The 23,846-nt window shown below is 51.5% G+C and overlaps 1 protein-coding gene across 3 annotated transcripts in view; it reads left to right on the forward strand.

Annotated features, from left to right (window-relative positions):
- SARDH (sarcosine dehydrogenase) overlaps positions 1-23,846 on the forward strand; it is a 53,465-nt gene that overhangs the window by 7,523 nt on the left and 22,096 nt on the right. For all 3 annotated transcript variants that reach the window (XM_007521434.3, XM_060199348.1, XM_060199349.1), the window contains 9 exons: positions 3,408-3,512; positions 4,861-4,990; positions 7,562-7,648; positions 7,886-7,976; positions 9,115-9,256; positions 11,875-11,958; positions 13,280-13,393; positions 21,354-21,492; positions 22,555-22,668. In XM_007521434.3, the coding sequence (XP_007521496.1) occupies positions 3,408-3,512; positions 4,861-4,990; positions 7,562-7,648; positions 7,886-7,976; positions 9,115-9,256; positions 11,875-11,958; positions 13,280-13,393; positions 21,354-21,492; positions 22,555-22,668 (1,006 nt within the window). The remainder of the gene's footprint in view (positions 1-3,407; positions 3,513-4,860; positions 4,991-7,561; positions 7,649-7,885; positions 7,977-9,114; positions 9,257-11,874; positions 11,959-13,279; positions 13,394-21,353; positions 21,493-22,554; positions 22,669-23,846) is intronic.

The raw sequence follows: 23,846 nt of genomic DNA on the forward strand, positions 1-23,846 counted from the left end.
CAGGAAGATTGCTTGTTTGTCCTGGAGCCAGCTGGCAAGGGCTCTGCAGAGGCCAGCGCAGGGCTGCAGGAACTCCCACCCACGGGTTGGGGGGAGGGGGGAGGGGGCTCCTTAGAGGAGGGAGGGTAAAGGTGGGTGGAAATAGTGCTGCAAGGAATGTAGAGAAGGGGGGGGCCGTGGCTGATCTCATGCAGAGTCAGACTCCAGGAAAGGGGATCCTGAGAGCCTTGTCCAGCCTGGAGGAGCCTGGCTTTTTTATGATAGTCATGTGAGAGGAGTCTCCATTTGATGCTTGGCTCCCCTACTTGTGGGTATTTAACCAAGCCCTGCACAGGCATTCTGGGGATGGAGAAATCATTTCGTAGCTGTTGGGGACAAAGCCATGACTTCTGGTGGCCCTGGGGACTCGCCTCTCCTCTGGTCTCATCATACTTGGGAGAGGGCTGAGGTGGAGCTGGGAACAGGCTGGAGGGACTGTGTGCTGGGGTGACTTTGGGAAGGAGATGCCAGGACATCCACAGAGCCCAAGACTGGGCCTCAGTCCCTTCTTGGCCGAGCTCTCTTAGTGCCGTTTTGTGACAAGTATCTTCAGAAGCACAGGTAGAGGAGCTCAGGCCTACCATGAAGTCCAAGGCCAGGCCAGGCTGAGTTGTTCATGTCTCCAGCCTGTGCTCTACAGTTTGAGGCTGTTCTGAGAATGAGCGGCCATTCCCAGAAGGGCTGAGACTCTGGGGAAAAAGTGGAGCTGTAGGGTTGTGACCAGAGTATCTTGCAACCTCCCTTCCTGTTGGCATCTCGGGTTTGGGGGCGTCTACTGCACCTGGACAGCCTGGGCACCATGTCCTGTCCTTCTCACCTGTCAGGGGAGCTCAGTTGCTCCCAGACAACTCCCCTGCTCCAGGCCTCTGGGGTGTGTTCAGGGAGGCCACATGTGGGCCTGCTCCAGGGCTGCACATCCCCACAGCCTGTTCCACAACAGCTCAGCAAGCTCCCCAGACTGGGGGTCTGGTGCTGAGCATGGTCTCCTCAGATCTGGGTATCCTGGCATCAAGAGTGGGGGCTCAGGCTGGACATCGAGAATTTGGGGCTCTGTTTGCCGTGTGCGCGCATGTGCGTGCACGCGTGTGTTGCTGTTGGAGCCTTTTGTGCTTGTAAGATTCTGTCTCCAGTAGACTCTTATTTTTGCCCCCTTCAATGTCTGATACAGAGATAGAGAGACAGAGACAGAAATAGAAGAAGAGTTCCCACAGCACTGCTTCCCCACCCCCCAAGTGTTTCTGTGGGCTGTGGTGCTCCCGTGTGAGTCGGGCTTCTTCTTCCTCTAGCGTTTGCCGTGAGTCGGGCTCAGACAAATAATCAAAGTGTGTGCTGGACAGGATGAGCCAGCCCCCTTTGGTCCTTCCTCTTGGGTGGCCCAAGTCCATGCTGCCCTGAGACCTCTGATTCAGAGGGGCTGTCCCATAACAGGCCCAGCTGAGCCCTGCCTGGCCGTTCCTTGTCCCCTGTTTCTTCCTGTCTGGTCCCTGCATCTGTGAGAGTTCTGGGTGACCCCATTCCTACTGGCTGCCTGCTTTTTTTTGGTGGAGAGTGATATCCAGGCTGGGGCTTATGTCCTGACTCCTCCATTAGCCCGTTGGGCCTGTCCAGAATAGCTGATGCACCTTCTGTACCGAGTGAGGAAGCTGATGATGGACAAGAGGGCTGGTCACAAATCTTGAGTCACATGAGGTGATAGGAATGGCAATGCCTGGGGATGCTGAGTGGTTGAACTTCCCAGGCTTCAGGGAGAAGGCTAGGGGTGCTGGAGCACCAGGCAGGCTTCCCAGAGGAAGCGTCAGCAGGTTATGGGTAGAAACAAGATGGGAGAAGCAGAAGGAAGGAAGGAAGGAGAGGCACTGTGGGCTGGAGGTGAGGATGTCAGCTGGGGCCACACTGCCTGTGGGCTACTATGTGGAGGGGGTGATGATGGTCCGCTGTAGCTCCTAGGGCTGAGCTGAGCACGTGCTGGCCACTTGGAGGCAGATGAGGACACACGGGCTGGAAGGGACTCCCCTGGCCACCAGATGTCCTCACTGCCCTGCTCTCTGGACCAGCAGCCTTGCTTGCCTTTGTCATCATAGTGGCAAGAATGGAATGATGACTGTTCTGAAGTGCTGTCACTGAGACACCCGTGTGCCTTCACCTTAGCACTGAAGAGGACAATGGTGACAGAAGAGGGAGCATGTCCCCAGGCACCCCGCTCCGGCTCTGCATGCACCCCCCCCAACTCGCTTAGGCACAGGCTGACACTGCTGGGTCCCCACAGAGATGGCTCCCCACTCCTGTTTTCTGTCTAAAGTGACATTAGTTGGTTGGTTTGTTGGCAGTTGTGGTCAGCGACTACCAGATAGTCCATAGGGCATCTTGCTCCTTCCAGAGAGTAGTGCCCAGCATTTTGTGTTGCTGAATTTTCCAAGAAACTCTCACTATCACTATCTATCTACTTATCTTCTATCAGCTGCCTCTTTCCTATGTATATCTATCTTTCCATCCATTCCTATCTATTTCCTTATCTGTATATCCAGCCATCCCTCTGCCTCTACCCCACCACTGTATTTACCTCTATCATCCTTCTAGCCATTGATCTGTGGATTTACCAACCTATCTTCATCACCCAGTTAGTTATTATCTATCTATCTATCTATCTATCTATCTATCTATCTATCTATCTATCACCTCTCTACTGATCTATCATTTATTCATCCATCTGCCTCTACCCTATCACCATCTATCCATTTTTGTGATTCTTGCTATTAATAGATTTTTCTCATTTGCTCAATTTTCTATAGAACTGTCACTATCTCTGTCATTATCCATCATCCATTCAATTCACCTATCCATCCTTATCTGTCCATTTGTCCACCCATCATTATCTGTCTACTTAGCCATCCATCCATCTACCAATCTATCCTCCCTCCCTCCCTCTACTCCCTCCCTCCCTCTACATCAGTCTACTCACCCATCTATCCATCCATCCATCCATCCATCCATCCATCCATCCATCCATCATTATCTGTCTACTTATCCATCCATTCATGCATCCATTCACACTCATCTATCGTTATCTATTATCCATCCATTGTCTATTTACTATCCACTCATTATCTATGTATCCATCTACCTGCCTCTACCCTATAAATCACTATTTATTTATCTGTCTAACATGATCCTCCCCAACATCCTTTTTCACTCACTCTCTGGCACTTGCTAATATGAAGGGTGTTTCTTTCTCAGTTTGGGCATCTCATTAAATTGAGCCACACTGTCCATGTCCTCTTGTGTCTGGCTTCCTTCACTCAGCACACACTCTTCAGGGTCCACCTGTGCATACAGATTTCCCAGCTCCATTCTCTTTGCTCTGCTTCCAGAACATGCCCAACGTCCGTGACCATGATGCCTCAGTTTACCTCCGCCTCCAAGGGGATGCCCTGTCTGTTGGTGGCTATGAGAATAACCCCATCTTCTGGGAGGAGGTGAGGTCCTGGGGTCCTGGGACTGACAGGGCTTGAAGGCTGCAGCTTAGCACAGTGTTTTCCTCTGGAAGGCCCTGCACCCCGAGGCTCCTGGGGAGCGCACCTGAGAAGATAAAGGGCCCCAGTCTCATCTCAGAGTCAGACCCACGAGTGGGAGCCAGAAGGCCCAGCATCCAATTCGGCTCTGTCCCTTTCAACCCCGGCTGCCCTTCTGGCAGCTTCCGGTGTTAAGTGCAGGGCCTCTTGACCCCCCCCCCAGAGTGTGTATAACCCCCCCTCCACTTCACCAGGTTCAGCTCTTCATACATCCATTCCAGAGACTGTGAAACTAAGTAGACCAGAAACTTTCACTTTCTATTTATTTTTATTTTATTATATTATTTTTTTATTGCTATAGCCTGGGACTTGGTGTCTGCACAAAAATGAGTTCACAGCTCCGTGCATCCATCTCCTTCACTTTTTTTTTCTTTTTCCTTTGGATAGAAACAGAGGGAAATTGAGAGGGAAGGATGAGATAAAGAGAGAGAGAGAGAGAGAGGTAGAGAGAGAGACAGAAAGGAGAGTTCCCACAGCATTGCTCCTCTGCCCCCCCCCCAATGTTTCTGTGGGCTGTGGGCTTCACCGCTCTTGAAGCTGCCCCCCTGCAAGAGGGGAGCAGGTCCTTGCACATAGTAATGTGTGTGTTCTACCTGGTACACCACTACCTGGCCCCCTGTTTCATTTTCTGGGGGGTAGGGGTGGGGTGGGGAGAAGGAGATGAAGATAATAGCCCCTGTCCTGGGATGCTTATATTTTGATGGGGAGATATCAAATAAAGAGACCAAAAAGTTGGGTGTTTCACACACTGAGCTGTGCAGTGCATGGAGTCATCAGGTTAAGAATGAGCTGGAGAAGCTGGGCAGGAAGACATCCTTCAGGCTGACAGTCCGGGGCTTCCGGCAGATGTGGTCCCTGAACACCCCCCCCCCCCGGGAGAACAAGGTGGCCAGGGAGGGTGCATGGGGCCAGGCAGGAGACACAGGGTAAGATCAGACTTGCCTTCTGGAGGAACTGAGGGAGGGTTGTGGGCAGTGAAGATGAGGTGTGACTGTGCTGGCTGCTGAGAGCCATGGGAGGCTTGAGAGCAGAGATAGTGTGACGTGACTTGGAGAAGGGGGAGAGGAGGACTGGGAAGCTAGGGTCCAGGCGCACAGGGCAGTGCAGTGGGGGTCCAGGTGAGAAGGGGAGCAGGAGCTCTCCTGTTTGGGGCCGGGGTAGGGGACAGCCCCACTGGGTGTCAGCTGCCCTGGCTGCTGTCACAGAACATGCCTTCCCTGCTTCACCTTCACCCCCTCCCTGCCTGGCCCAGGTGTTGGACAAATTTTCCTTTGGCCTCTTCGACCTGGACTGGGATGTGTTCGCTCAACATATCGAGGGTGCCGTCAACCGGGTCCCGGTACTGGAGAAGACAGGCATCAAGTCCACTGTGTGTGGCCCGGGTGAGCAGGGCCTCAAGGTGGTGTCCTGGCCCCGTGGGCTGCCCCCCCCCCCCCATCCCAGGGCACATCGACAGGATATCCCATTCCCTCACCTTCTGGACCTCTCCACTGAGGCCCCACCCCCTCGGCCTCTTGCCCCAGTGCTGGGGTGCCCTGGGCTTTTGCAGAGGGTCTCTGAGAGGTACAGCCCCTCCCTGGTCTCCACAGCAGGCTGTGGATGGGAGGGATTTTAACCTGTCTGGCTCACCAGGAGCCCCTGGGGGGAGGAGGCCTGTCTTTCCTAAGAGGCAAAAGGAGGGGGGGAGTTCTCCATGCTAGAAAGGGGTGCAGGCTTTGTGTGTGGGTGTGGGCGGATGACTCACTGCCCCCCAGCTCCTCTAGGCTGCGTGGGCCCAGATGACACAGAGAACCCAGACTGTCCTTAGGGCAGGAATAGCTCCCAGAGTTCTCATTTTAATTAGATGGGGAGTCATTGCTCCACACCCCCCAAGCCCTGTTGGCGATGGGGGAGCTGTATTCATGGGGACATCTTTGTCTGCTTTCCCAGTCATGAGGGAGGATTGAGGGGAAAGCAACATTTCTCCTTGCCAAGGAGGATTTATGGGGGGACAATGGCCTCTGGCCTTGAGACAGGAACAGCGACTTCCTGGACCCTGTGACTTCACAATGTGGGGATGGGGTTAATGGTGGGCAGAACTCTCAAGAGATCAATGTGACCCTCCCTCTATTCCTGTGCTCAGCCTTGAGCCACTGGTCTGAAATCTGGGAGACCTTTATGTTCCAAGACTCTGGCTCTGCAGTGCCCCCCCCCCCCAACAAAAAAAACCTGTAGTGTACTTCTCCCCTCTTCTCTGCCTGGGGGCCAGCTCTGCCCTTCTCCCCTGGAGGGCCCCACTTTCCTTCCCTGTTTGGGAGCTCCCTGTGTCCAGTCCCAGGTTCCAGAGACCAGACCTCAACTCAGAGGCTGACAGCTAGGGAGGGGCACCCAGAATCTGGTGGAGCTCGTCAGAAAGGGCTGTGGAGGGTGTCAGCACCCTGCTTTTTGTGACCCCATGTCCCTTTCTGTCTGTGTCCCAGCCAAAACTCTGGCTCTTGCTTATTTCTGTCCTCCTTCTCTGCCCCATGCTATTTCCCCTAAGGCGTGGGGCTGGCCCTGCTGGAAAAAAAATATAGTGTTTGATACAGAAAGCATGAGGGAAGCCATGTTTTCAACAAAGAAAACAAAACAGTAAGTGAGAGAGATTGGGAACAGGAAAGCCAATGTGGATGTCGAATTGTTTTCTGAGCATAGGTGGACATACGGGCCCTGGGAGGTGAAGGTCAGATAAGAAGATGAAGGCTCAGAGAGGCCAGTGACCTGCCCTGTCACGTAGCCAACGAAGTGAAAAGCAGGGCTGGAAGCCAGTGCTCCCATAGCAGGACAGCCCTTTATAAATACACCCAGGGCTGGGGCTGGGTGGTGTCACACCGGTTTAGCACACACATTGTCCATCACCATGTGCAAGGACCCAGATTCAAGCCACTACTCCTCACTTGCAGAGGGGGACCTTCACGAGTAGTGAAACAGGTCTGCATGTGTCTCTCTTTCTCTTTCCTTCTCTCTCTCCTCCTTCCCTCAATTTTTCTCTGACCTACCCAATAAAATAGATAGAAAGAAAGAAAGAAAGAGAGAGAGAGAAAGAAAGGAGAAAAAATGGCTGCCAGGAGCAGTGGATTGGTAGTGCCAGCACGGAACCCCAGCAGTAACCCTGGTGGCAATAAATAAATAAACTCAGGGAATACCCTCCTGTGTGGGTCCTGCCCCATCCTGCTGGCAGCCCACAGAGTCAGGCAAGTGGGGGCCCTCTCCTAAAAGCTTATAGTCATTTATTTATCCTTCAAGGTTTCCTTAAACATCTCCTACTTGCTGGGCCCTGCCCTGGATAAGCAAGGCCCACATGAGGTTCACTGTCCACCGAGCAAGAATGACCAGCAGAGACACAGTGGGGATTAAGTGCAGGAAGAGCCAGCCTTGGGCTGAGGAGGCTTAGGGAAAGGCCTCTCCCCAGCAGTGAGAGGGATTGCAGTAACAGACACATACAAGCCTGGACCCTGAAAGGCATTGCCTGGTGCAGGTTGTGTTGTTCTGCAGAGGAGTTCTGGGGAATATGGGTGGCACAACCAGGAAGACTCCCTGGAGGAAGCAGTACTGAGCTGGGTGTTGAGGTTGGGGAAGGTCTGGATGGAGAGGGGTGCATCTGCATACCCCACTTTCCATCCATCTTGCCCCTGGGTACGTATGCTTAACCAGGTGTGCCACCACCTGGCCCCTCACCTTGCCCCTGGGGATGTGTAGTCTGGTGGAAGAGTTCAGCCTGCCCCCCACACCCATTTTTTTTAAAAAAAATTGATAGGATGGAGAGAAATTGAGGAGAGGGAGATAGAGAGGGAGAGAGACAGAGAGATACCTGTAGACCTGTTCCACCACTCATGAAGCTTCCCCCTTGCATGTGGAGAGTGGGGACTAGAACCTGGGTCCTTGCACAGGTAATGTCTGTGTTAAACCGGGTGTACACCTCAACCCCCTTTCAGAGTCCTTCACACCCGACCACAAGCCCCTGCTGGGAGAGGCTCCTGAGCTCAGAGGGTTCTTCCTGGGCTGTGGCTTCAACAGTGCAGGTGAGTGTAGCAGCAGCTCCCAGGCCTCCATTATGGGGGCTCGCCCCTCATGACCTCATGAGTGGAGCCAGGAAGGGCCCTGTGAGAACAGGAGCTGGGAGAGGTGAGCTCTAGGACTGGCAGGGCACTGTGTGTGTGTGTGTATGTGTGTGTGTGTGTGTGTGTGTGTGTGGTGGTGGGGGCAGGGTGGAGTAGGAGATTGGCCAGGGCCCAGCAGCAGTGGCCCTGTTCCTGCAGGAATGATGTTGGGTGGAGGCTGCGGGCAGGAGCTGGCCCACTGGATCATCCACGGACGCCCGGAGAAGGATATGTATGGCTATGATATCAGGTGAGTGTGGGCTGAACCCGGGACCACAAGATCAGGGTACACCAGGAGTGCCAGGGAGGAGAGAGGGCTGGCCCAGAAATCTTGAGGGCTTCTTGGAAGAAGTGGCAGCGAGGGAACAGGGGGAGGGAGGTCCCCGAGTGGAGTGGGGGGTGCGCCTGGATTCAAAGTCTCCAGAATCTTGTCCTCAGGGTCCTGCCTGACCTGTGAGAACAGCAGCTGAATCTCCATTTAAAAATGAGGTGCTGGGGCCAGGTGGTGGCACACCAGGCTGAGCATATACACATTACAGTCAGTGTGTAAGGTTCCGGGTTCAGAGCCCCAGTCCCCACCTGTAAGTGAGAAGCTTCAAGAGCCATGAGACAGGTCTGCAGGTATCTCTCTGTTTCCCCCTCCTTCTCAATTTCTCTTGTCAAATAAATTTTCTCAATTTTCCTGTCAAATAAAACAAAGAAATACAATCATTATTAAATCAATAATAATAATAATAATAATAATAATAATAAGATGGGGGCTGGGCAGTAGCGTGCTGGGTTAGGCACACATAGTACGAAGCGTAAAGACCCAAGCAAGGATCCCGGTTTGAGTCCCTGCTCCCCACCTGCAGGGGGTTGATACACAGCGGTGAAGCAGGTCTGCAGGTGTCTACCTTTTCACCCCCTCTCTATCCTCCCCATCCTCTCTCAATTTCTTTCTGTCCTATCCAATAAAAAATCTTTTAGCACCAGGCTTCATGCCCACAGATGTGCCCAGATAGAAGCAGAGGGACCAGGGAGCACTCCCCACCCTTTCTCTGTCCTCCAATCTGGGGGTTCGAGGAGCAGTAGATGCCCACCCCCCAAGAGCATAGGAGGGGAGAAGGTTGCCATGTCCCACCCACTGGAGCCTGCAGGCCAGAGTGGACGGACAACCCTCACCCTCAGCCACACACCGGGTGCCATCTCCAGCAGAATGTTCTAGAAGCCACTTCAAGTGGTTACTTGTCCTGGAAGGAAGATAGAGAACCAGAGGCCTCGCTGGTGCTGGTGGCAGTGCCAGTGCCCAGGAGGACGCCCCCCCATCCCAGCAGAGGGCTGAGGGCTGAGGCTCCCTCCACTCCCTGCCTCTGTGGCCAGCAGGTGACCAGCCCCTCTCATGCCAGGCGCTTCCACCACTCGCTCACTGCCCATAGCCGCTGGATCCGTGAGCGCAGCCACGAGTCCTACGCCAAGAACTACTCTGTGGTCTTCCCCCATGACGAGCCCCTGGCGGGGCGCAACATGAGAAAGGACCCCCTGCATGAGGTACCTCCCCACCCCAGACCCCTGCTGTCTGCCACTGTGTTCGGGAAGTTTGGGGGACGGGGGTGTGAGTGCACGGGGAGCTGACTTCATATGCCAGTGCATGCACAGAGCACCCCTGGAGTCCTCCCTGACACACTTGCTGGGAGTGTGCTCCTATTTTGGGGGGCCACCTTGGGAAGCTCTTCCTCCCCGGTGAACTCCTACTTATATGATGAAATCCACTGTTTGCTGCCCTTCTCTGAAGCCCACTCCTGTGAACTCTTCTAGAAGCACCACGACACAAGCACCTTACCAGTGCTGACCAGCCCTCCTCTGACATGCCCCCCTCCCTGTCCCCATTTTGTGCAGGTGGCTTGCTTACCTATCTTTGAGTACAGATCCTGGGGACAGATCCCTCTAGTCTTTCTGGTCTCTAAATACTGAAGCACATGACTTTTTTTTTTTTTTTACATAGCCATCCTCCTCTTTAATTTCTTTTAATTTTATTTCGAGCATGCTTTAATGCTTTGTTTGTAGAAGCATCACTTTCACTTCTGGGTGCTTTTTAAAGATGGTTCTATTAGGGAAAATAATGATCTACAAGACAGCTAGCTGTTGTCACAGGAGCACAATTTCTCATCTCCCCCTACCCCCGCCCCCACACCCACTTAAACCAGTGAAGGAAGGAAAAGTACAGGGTGAGGTATGGACCCAGCAGGACCTGTGGTCTGTCACAGCAAAGCCCAGGACTTGGGATGGCGGGGAGGATGCTGGGAACCCAGTGCATGGTGCTGAAGGAAGGTTGTGGTTGGCGCTGGGACTCTTAGAGGTGTTCAGGGAGTGCTGGTTGCAGGATAGGTGGCTGGGGAGCAGGGAGCCATCTGGGGCTCTGCATCTGCCCTCCCATCCTGAGGACCTCTGCAGGCCTGCCCCAGAGGGCTCTCAATCCCCAAGCACTGCCCAACCCCCCCACTTCCTGAGGGCACCTAGGACACTCCCAGCCACGGGTGGGGGTGGGGGACACCTGCTCTCTGTCATCACACTCTATCCCACCACACATGGGTCAGGGGCTTGTCTGCCTGGGCTTGCAGCCCCCTCTGGCTATCCCCAGGGGTCTTGATAATCCTCTGGCTATCCCCAGGGGTCTTGGTAATCCAGAGGTGGGATTACCAAGGGGGTGACAATCATGTGTACCCCAGATGCACTTTTGAAGCTCTGCCTCGATGGGACATAGGGGCCTAAGGCACAAGGTTCCTTCAGGCCTGAGAGTGCAGCTCCTTTCCCCCCTCAAATCAAATTTATTCTTGAGGCATCGAGTCACACAGTATGACCTTAGTGTGTCTGCTTTGTTCTTTTCTGCAATCAGACACACGGAATCTGACTCTCTGCAAGCTTTGGCTTGAGGAGAGGAAGCTCTCTCACATTGATGAACTCCACCACGTAGGATTCTCATCACCCCAAAAGAAAGGCCTGCACCCAGTGAGCAGTAACCCTCATTCCCCACCTCAGCCCGGACACCCTCTGATCTGCTTCCTGTCTCTGGACTTGCCCAGTCTGGACAATCCACAAAAATAGAGTCAGGTGCTCTGTGGCCTTTTCTGGCTTTATTTTTTTTTTTCCACCAGGGTTATCACTGGGGCTGTGTGCCTGCACAACCATTCCATTGCTCCCAGTGGTCTTTTATTTTCTCTTCATCTTCTTTTTTTTCTTAATTCTGATAGGAGAGAGAGAGAGTCCAACCGCTCTGACTGTTGTCTTGGAGATTCGTCCAGGGCTCTAGTCCTGAGTCTAGTCAGAGCTCTAGTCCTCTCTTCTTGTCTTTTCTTTTCTCTTTAATTTTCTCTCTCTCTTTACACAAGGACTTCATACCTGCACAATTGTACTGCTCCTTGTGGACCCTTCCCACCCCATTTTTAAATTTCAGATGGGAAAGAGGGAGAGAGACACACACAGGGAGGAGAAGAGAGGGAGACAGAAAGGAGAGACAACATCACACAGCTTCACCATGCCTAGTGCTCCCATGTGGTGCCAGGGGCTCAAACCCAGGTCCTTGTGCATGCTAAGCTGTCTCCCAGCCCCGAGCATGGTTCTTTTCAAAGGCTGGGTACTCTCCAGGCCTGCAAGCAGGCTGCACTGTTTTGCCTACTTGTTGTGAGTATGCACTCGGGGCCCAGCTCTGTGTAGTGTGTGTAGTCATTTCTTGCTGGCACACCTGAGAGCCTGGGTCTGGGGTCTCTGCAGGCTGGGGTGTAGAACAAGGGCAGGGTGGGGCTCTCTTCCGGGCTGGCAGAGACTGCTTTTCAGGACTCCTGCCCTTAGCAAAAAGATAGAGACGCAGCACTGAAGCCTCCTCCTCTCCTGCCCATCTCCCCATGTGGCCTCACTTCCCCCAACTCCCTCCTCACTGCCCCATCTCCCAGGACAGTTACTGGGGGAGTCAGGGCTTCCCTGTGGGACTGTGAAGTTTGCGACACAGGCCAGAGCAGGCTGGGGGTTCTTGTGCTGAGCTGGGGGTGTTGGGAAGGGGCTCTAGGCCTGGAGCCGCAGCCTGGGTTGGATCCTGGTGTGGCAGATGTGGCACTTATGCCCTCCGTGGGGCCAGCGCAGACCTAATGGCCTTGCTTCCTCCCCTCACCCAGGAGCTCCTAGCCCGAGGCTGCGTGTTCCAGGAACGTCATGGCTGGGAACGGCCTGGCTGGTTCAACCCCCAAGGAACGGCTCCGGTGGGTAGGGCCCTAGGACCTATCTCTGTGCCAACAGGCACCCCCATTGCATCCTCTGACATAGATGGGGTGGCAGGTGGCAGCTGTCATCTTGCCCCTGTGCTCTGGGTGTTGAGCCTCTGCAAGCTTCCTCCTGGGCAGAGCCCCTCACCCCATGGGCACCACATGCTCCCCCACACCAGCCAGGATTTCCCGATGGGCCAGGACCCCACACACACACCTCCAGAGAGTGGAGGGGGTGCCCAGACTCCTCCAGTCAGTCTGTAGGAGAAAGAAAGCCGAGCATCTTCTCATGGTCGTGTCCAGATATTTTTGACAACAGCAAGTGTTGGTGCTCGGAGGAGGATTGAGCAGAAGTGATGTTACTCACCATGTGTTCGTTTGTAAGCTGGGACTCCACAGCAGCTGCCTGGATTTGGGGTGTCCCCCACTCCCGCCTTGGGGCTCTACCCCTCCCCCAGTGCCTTCCTGAACCCTGAGTCCTCAGAGAGGAGTCACAGTCTTGTGCCTGAGACCCTGGGGGCAAAGGCAATGGAGTAGGTGCTGTGATACTCTAGGCCCAGCCCAGGGGACAGTCGCAGAGTAATTAGCATCCCCTCCCCACTGCTATATTTTACTGGTCCCCTGAACCCATCTTCTGTCTCTATGGCAACCTGCATCCCATGGCAGGGAAGCTGGAAGCATGAGCTCGCCAATGGATTCTACTCCAAGGTCATGTTCTCAGAATCTCTGTGGCCACAGTCCCTTCTCCAGTGGCTCCCTAGGAGCCCCAGCACCTCACCTCAGAGCAGTCTCCAAGAAGGTCCAAGTCAACGGAGTAGGGACCCAGGGAACGCCCCCAGGAGGCTGGATGAGCAGGGCTCCATGCCACCAGCAGGTGGAGCCACTGGCCCTGAGGCCAGGAGCTGTGGGGATCCAGGGGAGGAGAGAGGCTGGGAGGACTGGCCTGGCTGACCTGTTCTGCAGAGCCGCTCTCTTCTGGGGGCAGGGGAGGAGTGCTGTCCCTGAAGCCCCCTCCTGGGCTCCACAGGCAAGGAAGGGGAGACTGGGAGGTTCACTCTTGGTCCCCAAAACCAGTTCCAGGAAGGGAATTTGGAGCTCCGTGTGAAAGACATCCCCCAAATACAGGGGTGTGGTGGACTACGGTACCTCCTGGGCCTGCAGACTTGAGTAGAGAGGCCTAGAACCCAGGGCTGGAGAGAGACCAGTGTAGCCAGGACCTCATGCTCAGTACTCCTCTGCACAGGGGAGCCAGTCTGCAGAGTGGGGGAGGGCTGTGTGAGGAGGGGAGAGCATGGAGTCCAGCTTCTTCACCATACAGGTCTTGGATTACGACTACTATGGGGCGTATGGGAACCAGACTCACCAGGACTCCACCTACAGCAAGCTGCTGGGGGCTGAGTACACCTTTGACTTCCCGCCCCACCACCACGTGGTAGGTACAGCCAGGACCCCCACCCCCACCCCCCAGAGAGGGAGGCATCCTGGCCTCTCCTGGGCTGCCCAGTGGCCTCACATAGGCTGTTGTGTTCCTCCCCAACTCCCCTCCCACCGCCACTTCAACTGACTCCTTTAGGAGAGTGTTGGGGGGGACAGTGGTCTCCCCCTTTCCTCCCTGCTCTGTACTTTGCCATGTGGCTCAAGACAGAGGCTTCACCTCTGAGCCTTGGCATCTCTCTCTCTCTGGGCATTTGTGCCAACATGGGGGAGAATGTGGGTGCCAGGACCCCCTTGTTCCCAGTCCCTGCAGAGTAGATGATGATTAGACATGCTCCCCATAGGACCCATGGAGAGCAGAGCTGGGGGGGCTGCTGGGGGGAGCAGCAGGTGATACCCTAGAAGGGGGAAGCTGAGGAGAAGCAGTCAGACAGCTGGTGATTCCTGCCCTGCTGCCAATGGAGTGGAGCTGACCCCTTCCCTACAACCCCCCCCAACAGTTTGCCCCACACAGGGACATCTCACAGGTGGCTCAGTGACTGGGGGATACACAGCTCCAGCCTGAGCCATCTGGGAAGGCAGTGACCACAGAGGAGGACACTGGGGTCCCTACCACAGGGCCCAAGGGGAGTAAGGGCATAGCTGCCCATTAGTGTTGAAGGTGGGACAGAGCCAATGGTGGACATTTCCCTGAGGGGAACCCTGGTTTCCCTGGGGCTTCACATCTGCATGTGTCCACTCCCAGTGAACTCTTTTTTTAAAATATTTTTTTCTTCCAGACAGAGTGTGAAAAACAGAGAGGGTGAGAGAGACAGAGAAGGAAGAGAAACATCACAGTGCTGCTCTAGCACTCTTGACACTTCTCCTTTGCCCGGTGCTCCTGTGTGGCGGCCAGGGCTGGAACCTGGGTCCTCATGTGTGGTAAAGGGTGTACTCTGCCCTCTCTGCTGGTCGAGTCATCTCCAGCCCCTGGGAGCTGGTTTTGCAGGGTGAACCCATGCAGATACACAGAGATCCTTTGTTCCCAGAGGCAAGCCTCTGTTTCCCACTCTGTTTGAAGGAAGGAGCCGCCTGGCCCTGGAGTCAAGACCTTGGAGGAGGGGCACTGGCATCCTCAAGCCAGGAGTGGGGGCTGCCCTAGGACCCCCTCACCGGGAGAGAGTGAGATTCTGTCTGGCATGTCCTCTGCTGCCTGGGGCTCTGCAGGAGCAGGCTCCTGGAATGTGTGGGCGCCCAGGAGGATGCCAACTTGGCTCCGTGGTTTCAGCCAGCCTCGCCAACCCACGCCACAGCCCCGAGCGTGAAACACACACTTGTTCCCAGTGCTGGCAGCCTCCCCAGCTAGGGGAGTCAGCCTGGGAAGCTATTTGGGGTTTTTCTCTGTGGCCGCAGCAGTGTGGCATACTATTGCTGTAACAGTGGATGTGGAACCCCCCCTGTAAAGGTGCTGATTGCTAGATGGCTGAGGACATCTGTCGACTGGGACAGACTCCCTCAGTGCCACCTGCCCATGACACCTGTGGGGACACTCTTATGACTGTGCACCATGAGGTGGGCCTGGCTGAGGCAGTGGCTACCCTCTGCCAAGTACCAACCCATAGGAGACAGCTCACCTTCACAGGCCTCAGGCATTGGTGTGAGGTTGCTATAGAGGGTTCCTTGAGGGGCTGGGGAGTTGACCCAAGCTGTTATCATGCTGGCACATCTGCTCAGCAGCTGGGTGGACTGTTTAGAGCCAAGATAAAGTGGCATTCTAATGGAAAACCCACAGGAAAAATGGGTAGAGACTAGAAAGCTGAGCCCTGGCTGGACCCTCCATGTGGAGGAGAGTATGCAGAGATGAATAGTATCCTCTCTCTGTCTCTCTCTCTCTCTCTCTCTCTCCCTCCCTCCCTCCTTCCCTCCTTCCCTCCCTCTCCCTCTTCCTCTCCTTCTCTCCCTCTCCCCCTCTCTCCCCCTCCCTCCCTCTCTCTCTTCCTCTTCCTCTCCTTCTCTCCTTCTCTCTCTCTCTCTCTCTCTCTCCCTCTCCCTCTCCCTCTCCCTCTCCCTCTCCCTCTCCCTCTCTCTAGCAGCTTTATTGAGCTGTAATTTACATACTGTGCAGTTCCTCCATTTCAAGCATACAGGTTCAAGGGTCTGCTGTAAGCTCACAGGGTGATGTCATCATCACAGCTGAGTTTTCTGATGTTTTGGTCACCTCCCCCAAGTAGTTGCAGCCACTCTGCTCTCCTCACTCCAACCCCAACCCCCAACTGTGGCCCTGGAAGCCAATCATTGATCTGTTTCCTCTCTCATATAGGTAGGAAACATGTGGTCTTTTATGACTGTCTTCTTTCACTTGGCAGAATGTTCTCTCAAGGTCTACCCATATGCTAGTCTGTGTCCGTACTTCACTTCTTGCTGTGTCTTACTTCCCCACCTCCAGTTGGATGATATCTGAGTGTGGTGAATCATGCTGCTATGAATGTTCATGTGTAAGAGTTTGTGTGGACAGAGACATAGATTTCACTTATCTTGGGCATGTGCCCAGGAGTAGAATTTCAGGGGGTGTGTGGCAACTCTTAACATTTTGAGGCTCTTCCAAGCGTTTTCTCCTGGCGGCTGCTCAACCAAAGTGAATGAGGGTCACACCGCAAAAGCCTTGCTACCACCTCTCTCCCTCTGGCCATCCTGTTGGACTTGCTGTGGCATCTTTGTTGTTCCGAGTTGCATCTCCCTAAGAACAAACGATGCATCTGATCACTGCCTTTGGTTTGTCTTCTTTAGAGAAACATGTGCTTTAGATGCTTCGATCACTTTTTAGTTGGGTTGTAGATCCTCTCACTGAGCTGTAAGAGTTCTTCATATATTGTGAGTACAAGTCCTTTGTCAGAGATTTGACTTGCAAATGTTTTCCTCCATCCTGTGGGTCATCTGTCCACTTTCTAGATGGTGAGTTGTGGTGTATTGTTGGCTATACAAATGCTTCTGGCTTTGCTGAGGACTGGCTTATTTATTTTGTTATTTCTGCTTTTGGTGTTACAAGTAAAAAGTGTTTCCTTACTTAGGGTCATCAGTAGTTACTCCTATTTATTTTCTCTTAAGGACTTTAGAGATTTCTTTCTTTCTTCTTCTTTTTTTAAATTCTTTATTGGAGAATTAATGTTTTACAGTTGACAGTAAATACAATAGTTTGTACATGCATAACATTTCCCAGATTTCCATATAACAATACAACCCCACTAGGTCCTCTGTCATCCTTTTTTGGACCTGTATTCTCTTTCTTTCTTTCTTTCTTTCTTTCTTTCTTTCTTTCTTTCTTTCTTTCTTTTTCTTTCTTCTTCTTTCTTCCTCTTCTTCTTCTTCTTTTTTTTTTTTTTTTTTTGCTTCCAGGATTATCACTGGGGATTGATGCCTGCACTGCAAATCCATACTTCTGGTGGCCATTTTTTCCCCCATTCATTTTATTTGATAGGGCAGAGAGAAATTCAGAAGGGGAGAGGAGATAGAGAGGGAGAGGAAAAGAGAGACACCTGTAGACATACTTCATCCTTGTGCGGGTCCTATGTGCGCTTAATGGTGTGCCATTGCCTGGTCCTCTAGAGATTTAGCTCTTAGACTTAAGTCTGTGATCCACGTTAGTTAAGTTTTGGGCATGGTGTGAGGAAAGGGATCCAACTGCTGTGCAGATGTCCCCTCAGACTAGTGCCAGTTCCCGCAAGAGTTAATACGATATTCTCAAAGTGCCCTTCCCAACCAATTCTGTCCCGGCTTGTCACTCCTGGTTTTTGCCCTATAAAGCCCCTCTTCTTCCGCCCCTCTCTCTCTTGCCTGGTTTTCACCCCAGTGGTTAGACGCAGAAAAGGGTGCTGCACGAGGCCGCCATTTTGGCTAGCTCCACGTGGCCCGAACCACTGCGCTCTCACCTAACTCTGAGGTGCCCGCGAATAAAGAATTGTGTTCCCTCTCCACTCCAGATCTTCTCTCTCTCTCCTCCACGTCGCAGCACAACATCCAACTTCATTCTTTTGCACGTGGCTAATTTAATTACTCTAGAACCATTTATTGAAGATTATTCTTTCACTCATTTAAAGTGCTCTGGTATCCTTATGAAGAGCAACTGGCTATGTGAAGGTTTCTCTCTGGACTCTCAGTTCTATTCCATTGGTCCAGCTGTTGTTCCTTATCTCTGTGCTAACTAGCCTCCATGCCTATCCTTATTCCATTGATCTGTGTGTCTACTGTTTGAGTTGTATGTCTATATATCTGGTCAACTGATGTCTTGATTGATCACTGTACTTTTGTAGTAAGTTTTGAAATAAAGAAGTAGGAGTCCTCCTCTTTGTTCTTTTGTTTCAAAATTGTTTTGAATATTTTGAGTCCCTAGAATGTGCATATAATGGGGAGTCGGGTGGTAGCACAGCGGGTTAAGTGCAGGTGATGCAAAGCACAAGGACCGGCATAAGGATCCTGGTTTGAGCCCCCGGCTCTCCACCTGCAGGGGAGTCGCTTCACAAGTGGTGAAGCAGGTCTGCAGGTGTCTATCTTTTTCTCCCCTCCTCTCTCCATTTCTCTCTGTTCTATCCAACAACGATGACATCAATAACAACAACAATAAAACAACAAGGGCAACAAAAGGGAATAAATAAATAAATAAATAAAAATGTGCATATAATGTTTTAGGATCATGCTGTCAGTTTCTGCCAAAAAGCCATCTGGGATTCTGATAGGAATTAGGCTGATTTCATAGATCAATTTTGGGAGGGAGGGTGGTGATTGGCATCTTAACAATAGTCCATTGGTTTGCATATCTTCTCATTCATTTAGGTCTTCTTTTGTTTCTTTCAAAATAATTTCTCATTTTAAGAGTATTAGCTTCACTCTTTTGTGAAGTTTATTTGTAAGGACTTCATTATTTTTGATGATGTTATAAATGGAATTATATCCTTAATTTCATTGTTTGATTATTCTTTGCTAGTGTATCTATACAATAGCTTTTTGTTTGGCATGTCTGCCTTACATCATACCACCTTGTAGAATTATCTCACATTTCCAGTCGTTTTTTTCCAAGTGCTCCTTGGAATTTCCATTACGCAAGATCATGCCACCTGCAGACAGAGCTCTACTTCTTTTTTAATCTCAGCTTTTTATTTCTTCTTCCTAATTGCCATGTCCAGGACCCACAGCTCAGTGTTATGTAGAAACAGCACAGCAGACAGCTCTCTCCGTTCACTGTTTTTAGTGGCACATTCAGTCTCTCACCATCTAGTAGAGGGAGGCTTTTCAATATACCCCTTGGTGGTACACGTAGTTGAGCATACATATTATAGTGTGTAAGAACCCAGGTTCAAGCCCTCAGTCCCCACCTGCAGAGAAGAAGCTTCATCTTGTGATGAAGCAGTGCTACAGGTTTCTCTCTCTGTACCTCTCCATAAGTAATAGTAATAATAATACCCATTATTGGACTGAGAAACTTCCCCAATTCCTAGTTCACTTCAAAGTTTTTTTTCTTTCATCATTATAGGTGTTGGATTTAAAAAAAATTTATTTTTTATTCCCTTTTGTTTCCCTTGTATTGTAGTTATTATTATTGTTGTTATTGATGTCATTGTTGTTGGATAGGACAGAGAGAAATGGAGAGAGGAGAGGAAGACAGAGAGGGGGAGAGAAAGAGAGACACCTGCAGACCTGCTTCACCACCTGTGAAGTGACTCCCCTGCAGGTAGGGAGCCGGGGGCTTGAACTGGGACCCTTACGCCGGTCCTTGTGCTTTGCGCCACCTGCACTTAACCCGCTGCGCCACCGCCCGACTCCCAGGTGTTGGATTTTGCCACATGCTTGCTCTGTCTATTAAGATGATCCTCTGGTTCTTCTTTGTCCTGTTAGTCTGGTTCATTGCACTAATTGATTTGGAGATCCCAGATAAATCCCACATGCTCATGGTGTACATGCCTTTTTGGAAATGAGTTTTTATTTCCACCAGGGTGGTCACTGGGGCTGTGAGCCTGCACCATGAATCCACTGTTCTGGTGGCCATTTTTCTTATTTGTTGATAGAGACAGAGAAATTAAGAGGGCGATGAGAGAGAGAGAGAGATTAAGAGTGAGAGAGAGAGAGAGACCTGTAGCACTGCTTCACTGCTTGTGAAACAGCTTCCCCCTTCAGGTGGAAACCAGGGACTTGAACCCAGGTCCTGGCACATGATAACATGTGCACTCTACCAGGTGTACCAACATCCAACTACACACATTGGTTTTTATATGTTGCTGGATTTGGTTTACCACTATTTCTTTTTTGCACTGGTCTTCATGAGGGATATCAGTTTGCAGCTTTCTCTTATTAATATTTATTTGTTTATGAGAGAGAAGGAGAGCATCACTCTGACACGTGATGCCGGGCATCGAACTAGGACGTCAGGCTGGAGAGTCCAGTTTTTCATTCCCTGTATCACCTCCCAGGCCCCCAGTCTGTAGTTTTCTTATGAGACTTTTGTCTGGTTTTCACATTAGGGGTAATATTCATTTCAAGAAATTAGATAGCGATCAGCTCCAGTTTTTGGAGGAGTTTGTGAAGAATTGATATTAATTCTTCCTGGAATGTTTGGTAAAATTCTCCTGTGAGTCTTGGTAGGCTAAAAAGTAAAGATTCAGTCTCATTTTGGTTATAGATTTATTCACATGTTCTATTTCTTCTTCAATCTTTTTTTTTATTTTTGTATTTATTTATTTTTCCCTTTTGTTGCCCTTGTTTTTTTATTGTTGTTATAGTTATTATTGTTGTTGTCGTCATTGTTGGATAGGACAGAGAGAAATGGAGAGAGGAGGGGAAGACAGAGAGGGGGAGAGAAAGATAGACACCTGCAGACCTGCTTCACCGCCTGTGAAGCGACTCCCCTGCAGGTGGGGAGCCAGGGGCTCGAACCGAGATCCTTACACCGGTCCTTGTGCTTTATGCCACGTGCCTCTGCACTACCGCCTGACTCCCTTCAGTCTGTTTTAATAATTCCTGTCTGACTAGAAATTTGTCCTGTTTCAGACCTGATTTGTAGAGTATAGTTGTCTGTATGTTTATTTTCTTCTGTTTCTTGCTTCTGTGAAGAGGACAGTAGCGTCCTCCTGCATTTCCTGAGTCTTGTACTCTTTCCTGGTCAACTAGTGAGGGATGTGCCACTGCTATTAATCTTTTAAAGAACCAACTTTTGATTTCCCAATTTCCCCTCTTTTCTATTCTCTATTTTATGGGTGCCTACTCCAACCTTTATTATTTTTTCCCTCTCTTGCCTTGGGGCTAATATGCTCTTCTTTTTCTAGGTTCTCAAAGTGAGAAGTTAGAATATTTTTCTGAGAGCTTCTTTTCCACATAGAACTTACAGATGTCATGTCCTGGTGCACATTGCCTTAGCTTCTTTCCATAAATTTCTGGTTCCATTCATTTCAAAGTATTTTTTAATTCCTTTTGTGAGTTTTCCCCCCTTTGATCCATCCACTGTTTATTTAGCAATGTGTAGTTTACTTTTAGTTATTGTGAATTTTCTCATTTGCTCTCTGCTGTTGATTACTTTAAAAAAATATTATTCTTTCTAGACACAGAGAAATTGAGGAGGAAGGGGACAGATAGAGAGGGAGAGAGAAAGTGAGACATCTATAGTCCTGCTTCACCACTCATGAAGTTTTCCCCTTGCAGGTGGGGGCTAGGGATTTGAACCTGGGTCCTTGAGCATGATGGTGTATGTGCTCTACTCTTATTCACTTCCTTTACGGTCAGAGCATAGACCCTGTCTGAATGTAATCCCACTGAACGCATGGGGTCTTCTTTGGCTGCCTAGTATACAATCTTTCTTGGGGCACATTCTTCATGCCTGAGAGGAGTAATCATCACTGTTCCCAGGGGGGGAGCATCAGAGCAGGGGGTACAGCACATTACTGAGAAGAAAGTGCACCTCACAGCACATGATACCCCACCTCTCTGGAATTTTCCAGATCAAGCAGGAGTGTCTGACGTGCAGAGGTGCCGCCGCTGTGTTTGACATGTCCTACTTCGGGAAGTTCTACCTGCTAGGCTCAGACGCCAGGAAGGCTGTGGACTGGCTCTTCTCTGCAGATGTCAATAGGCCCCCCGGTAAGGACCTCGGTGGGGGCTGGTCCTCTCACACTCCAGCACCAGGTGGGCCTGTGCGCACAGCCTGGGCACAGAAGCACTGAGATGCTGACTGCCTTCACTGCATGTACCATGGTCTGAGCTAGCCTGAGTCCCAGTGTCCAGGTTCCTCTGCCTTTCAGAACAAGCACCAGGCCCAGGGACCCCACCGCCTTCCTCCCTCCCCTCCCCCCTCCCTCATCCTCTTACTTCTTCCACTTTCCTTCTCTATCCATACACACTGTCCCATTCACCCACTGTATATCCATCCATCATCCATTCATCCATCCATTGGTTCACTGTCCATCTATCCATCTATCCATTCATCCATCCATCCATCCATTCACTATCCATTCGCATATTGTCTGTTCATTTATTCATTACCCATCTATCCATTCACTATCTATCCTTCTGCATCCACTGGTTTATGTATCCATTCAATAGTCCATCCATCTTCCCCTTTATCCACTCATTCATCCATGCACTGTCCATTTATTCATTATCCAGCTATCCATCTGCACCTATTCATTTATCTATCTATTCACTATTCATCCATTAATCCACTAATTTATCCACTTACTGTCCTTCCACCCACTGTCCATCCACCCACTGTCCTTCCATCCATTCATTATCCATCTATCCACTCACCATCTACTCATTCATTTCCTATCTGCCCATCCCCTGTCTATCTATTCATCACTTCAAATGTAAGCCCATGCACATATTCCTGTGTTCAGCAGGTGTCCATTTGCTTTTGCCATGCCAGGGAGCATCAGCATGACGCAGACATGAGTCCTTCTCTTCAGCCTGTCCTACCTTGGTGTTGGATGGGTGTGAAGAGTGGACTGGGAGGAGTAAAAGGCCCTTCAGGCATTTCTAGAAGAAAGTTGCTACCTCTGCTTTTCCCTCTTCCAGGAACAGTATTGCTGGGTGACCTTCCTGCCCCTCCCTGGGTGTTGTGACCTCCCCCCAGATCAGAGGGCCCCCCCTATGGGCAGCTGCATGCTATGAGGTAACTCAGACCCTCCACCCTCCTTACCCCAGGCTCCACGGTGTACACCTGCATGCTGAACCACCAAGGAGGCGTTGAAAGTGACCTGACCGTCAGCTGCCTGGCCCCCGGGCCCCAGGCCTCGCCACTGGCCCCTGCCTTTGAAGGTAAGAGAAGGCTGGAAGGCACAGGTTTTGTGACCATTGCTTGCTGACACAGGAGTGACAGAAGGGGATAGGATGCTTGGGCTGCCCTGTGGTTACCTGTGTCACCGATGTAGTTAGGGCCTGGGAGATGAGCCGTCTCCTTTGAGACAGGTCACAGGCTTTGTTAAGGCAACTGGGCAGACACAGTGCTCGGTGATTATACCTTTGGACCTGTCCCTCGCTGGCATTGTGGAGCTTCCACAGTGTGGTTGTGCTCCTGCACCTGGCAGGGCAGCACGCCAAGGATCAGGCACCGCCTGCCTCCTGAGAAGAGAGCTGCTTTCTGCCTCTGCCGTCTGCAATGAATGGCTTCTCTCTGCCAGCCCAGCTCCCCACCACAGGCCATGAAGACGCCTGGCTCCATGTCCAGACAAACACCCAGCCTGTCCTCTGCAGGCCCCTTGCCTTCCGCTTGCATACCCTCAGTCATGGGCAGCTCAGTACCCAGATTCCTAGTCTTCTCTGGACTGGCTGTTGCCCACTCCTTGGCCCTCCCCTGTGGGACACACAGCCTTGGTCTGGTTTGAGTTTGTAAGGAAGAAGGGTGCTCATGGTTTTTGGCAGAATAGCGTGGGAAGCCGTCTTTTTGCCCAGGTAGGATGGCTATTGCTGCCTCTGAGAAACTGGACTTGCAGAAGAAGGGTTGTTGGTATGTGGCTCCCGTGGGCACCAGCAGGGAAGGGAAGCAGCCAACCAATCTAGAAAAGCTGGTGACCCTGGTGGGCCTGGCTCCACGCTGTTGCATTTTAAGTGGGCCCCTGGGGACCCTGAGTGCTGAGCACCCGGCTGGGAAGCGGAAGAGGTGGGTGGAGCTCATTAGCTAAGCTGGTCGCCCAGCCCAGTCCTCCACAGCAGTCTGGGCAGCAGCAGTGTTAGTACAGGACCTGGTCCACCTGGGTATTGTTTCTGGGTGACAAAGGCAGAGATGAGTTAGCATGGCTAACTCATGAGGCCCTCTCATTCTTGGGGTTGCTCCTGGAAGTAGAACAGATAAGATTCACCCTGGTGAAGATGGGTGAGGGGTCTCTGGGGGCATGCAGAGAGGGGAGCTTCCTCCTGCCATTGGTGCTGTGTAAGTTGGGAAAGTTGGCTTAGCCAGCACCTAAATGTTTGTGAATGAATAAATGAATGAATGAATG

The sequence above is a fragment of the Erinaceus europaeus genome, chromosome 10 (genome assembly GCF_950295315.1).
Source record: "Erinaceus europaeus chromosome 10, mEriEur2.1, whole genome shotgun sequence".
In the NCBI taxonomy this organism is placed as follows: domain Eukaryota; kingdom Metazoa; phylum Chordata; class Mammalia; order Eulipotyphla; family Erinaceidae; genus Erinaceus; species Erinaceus europaeus.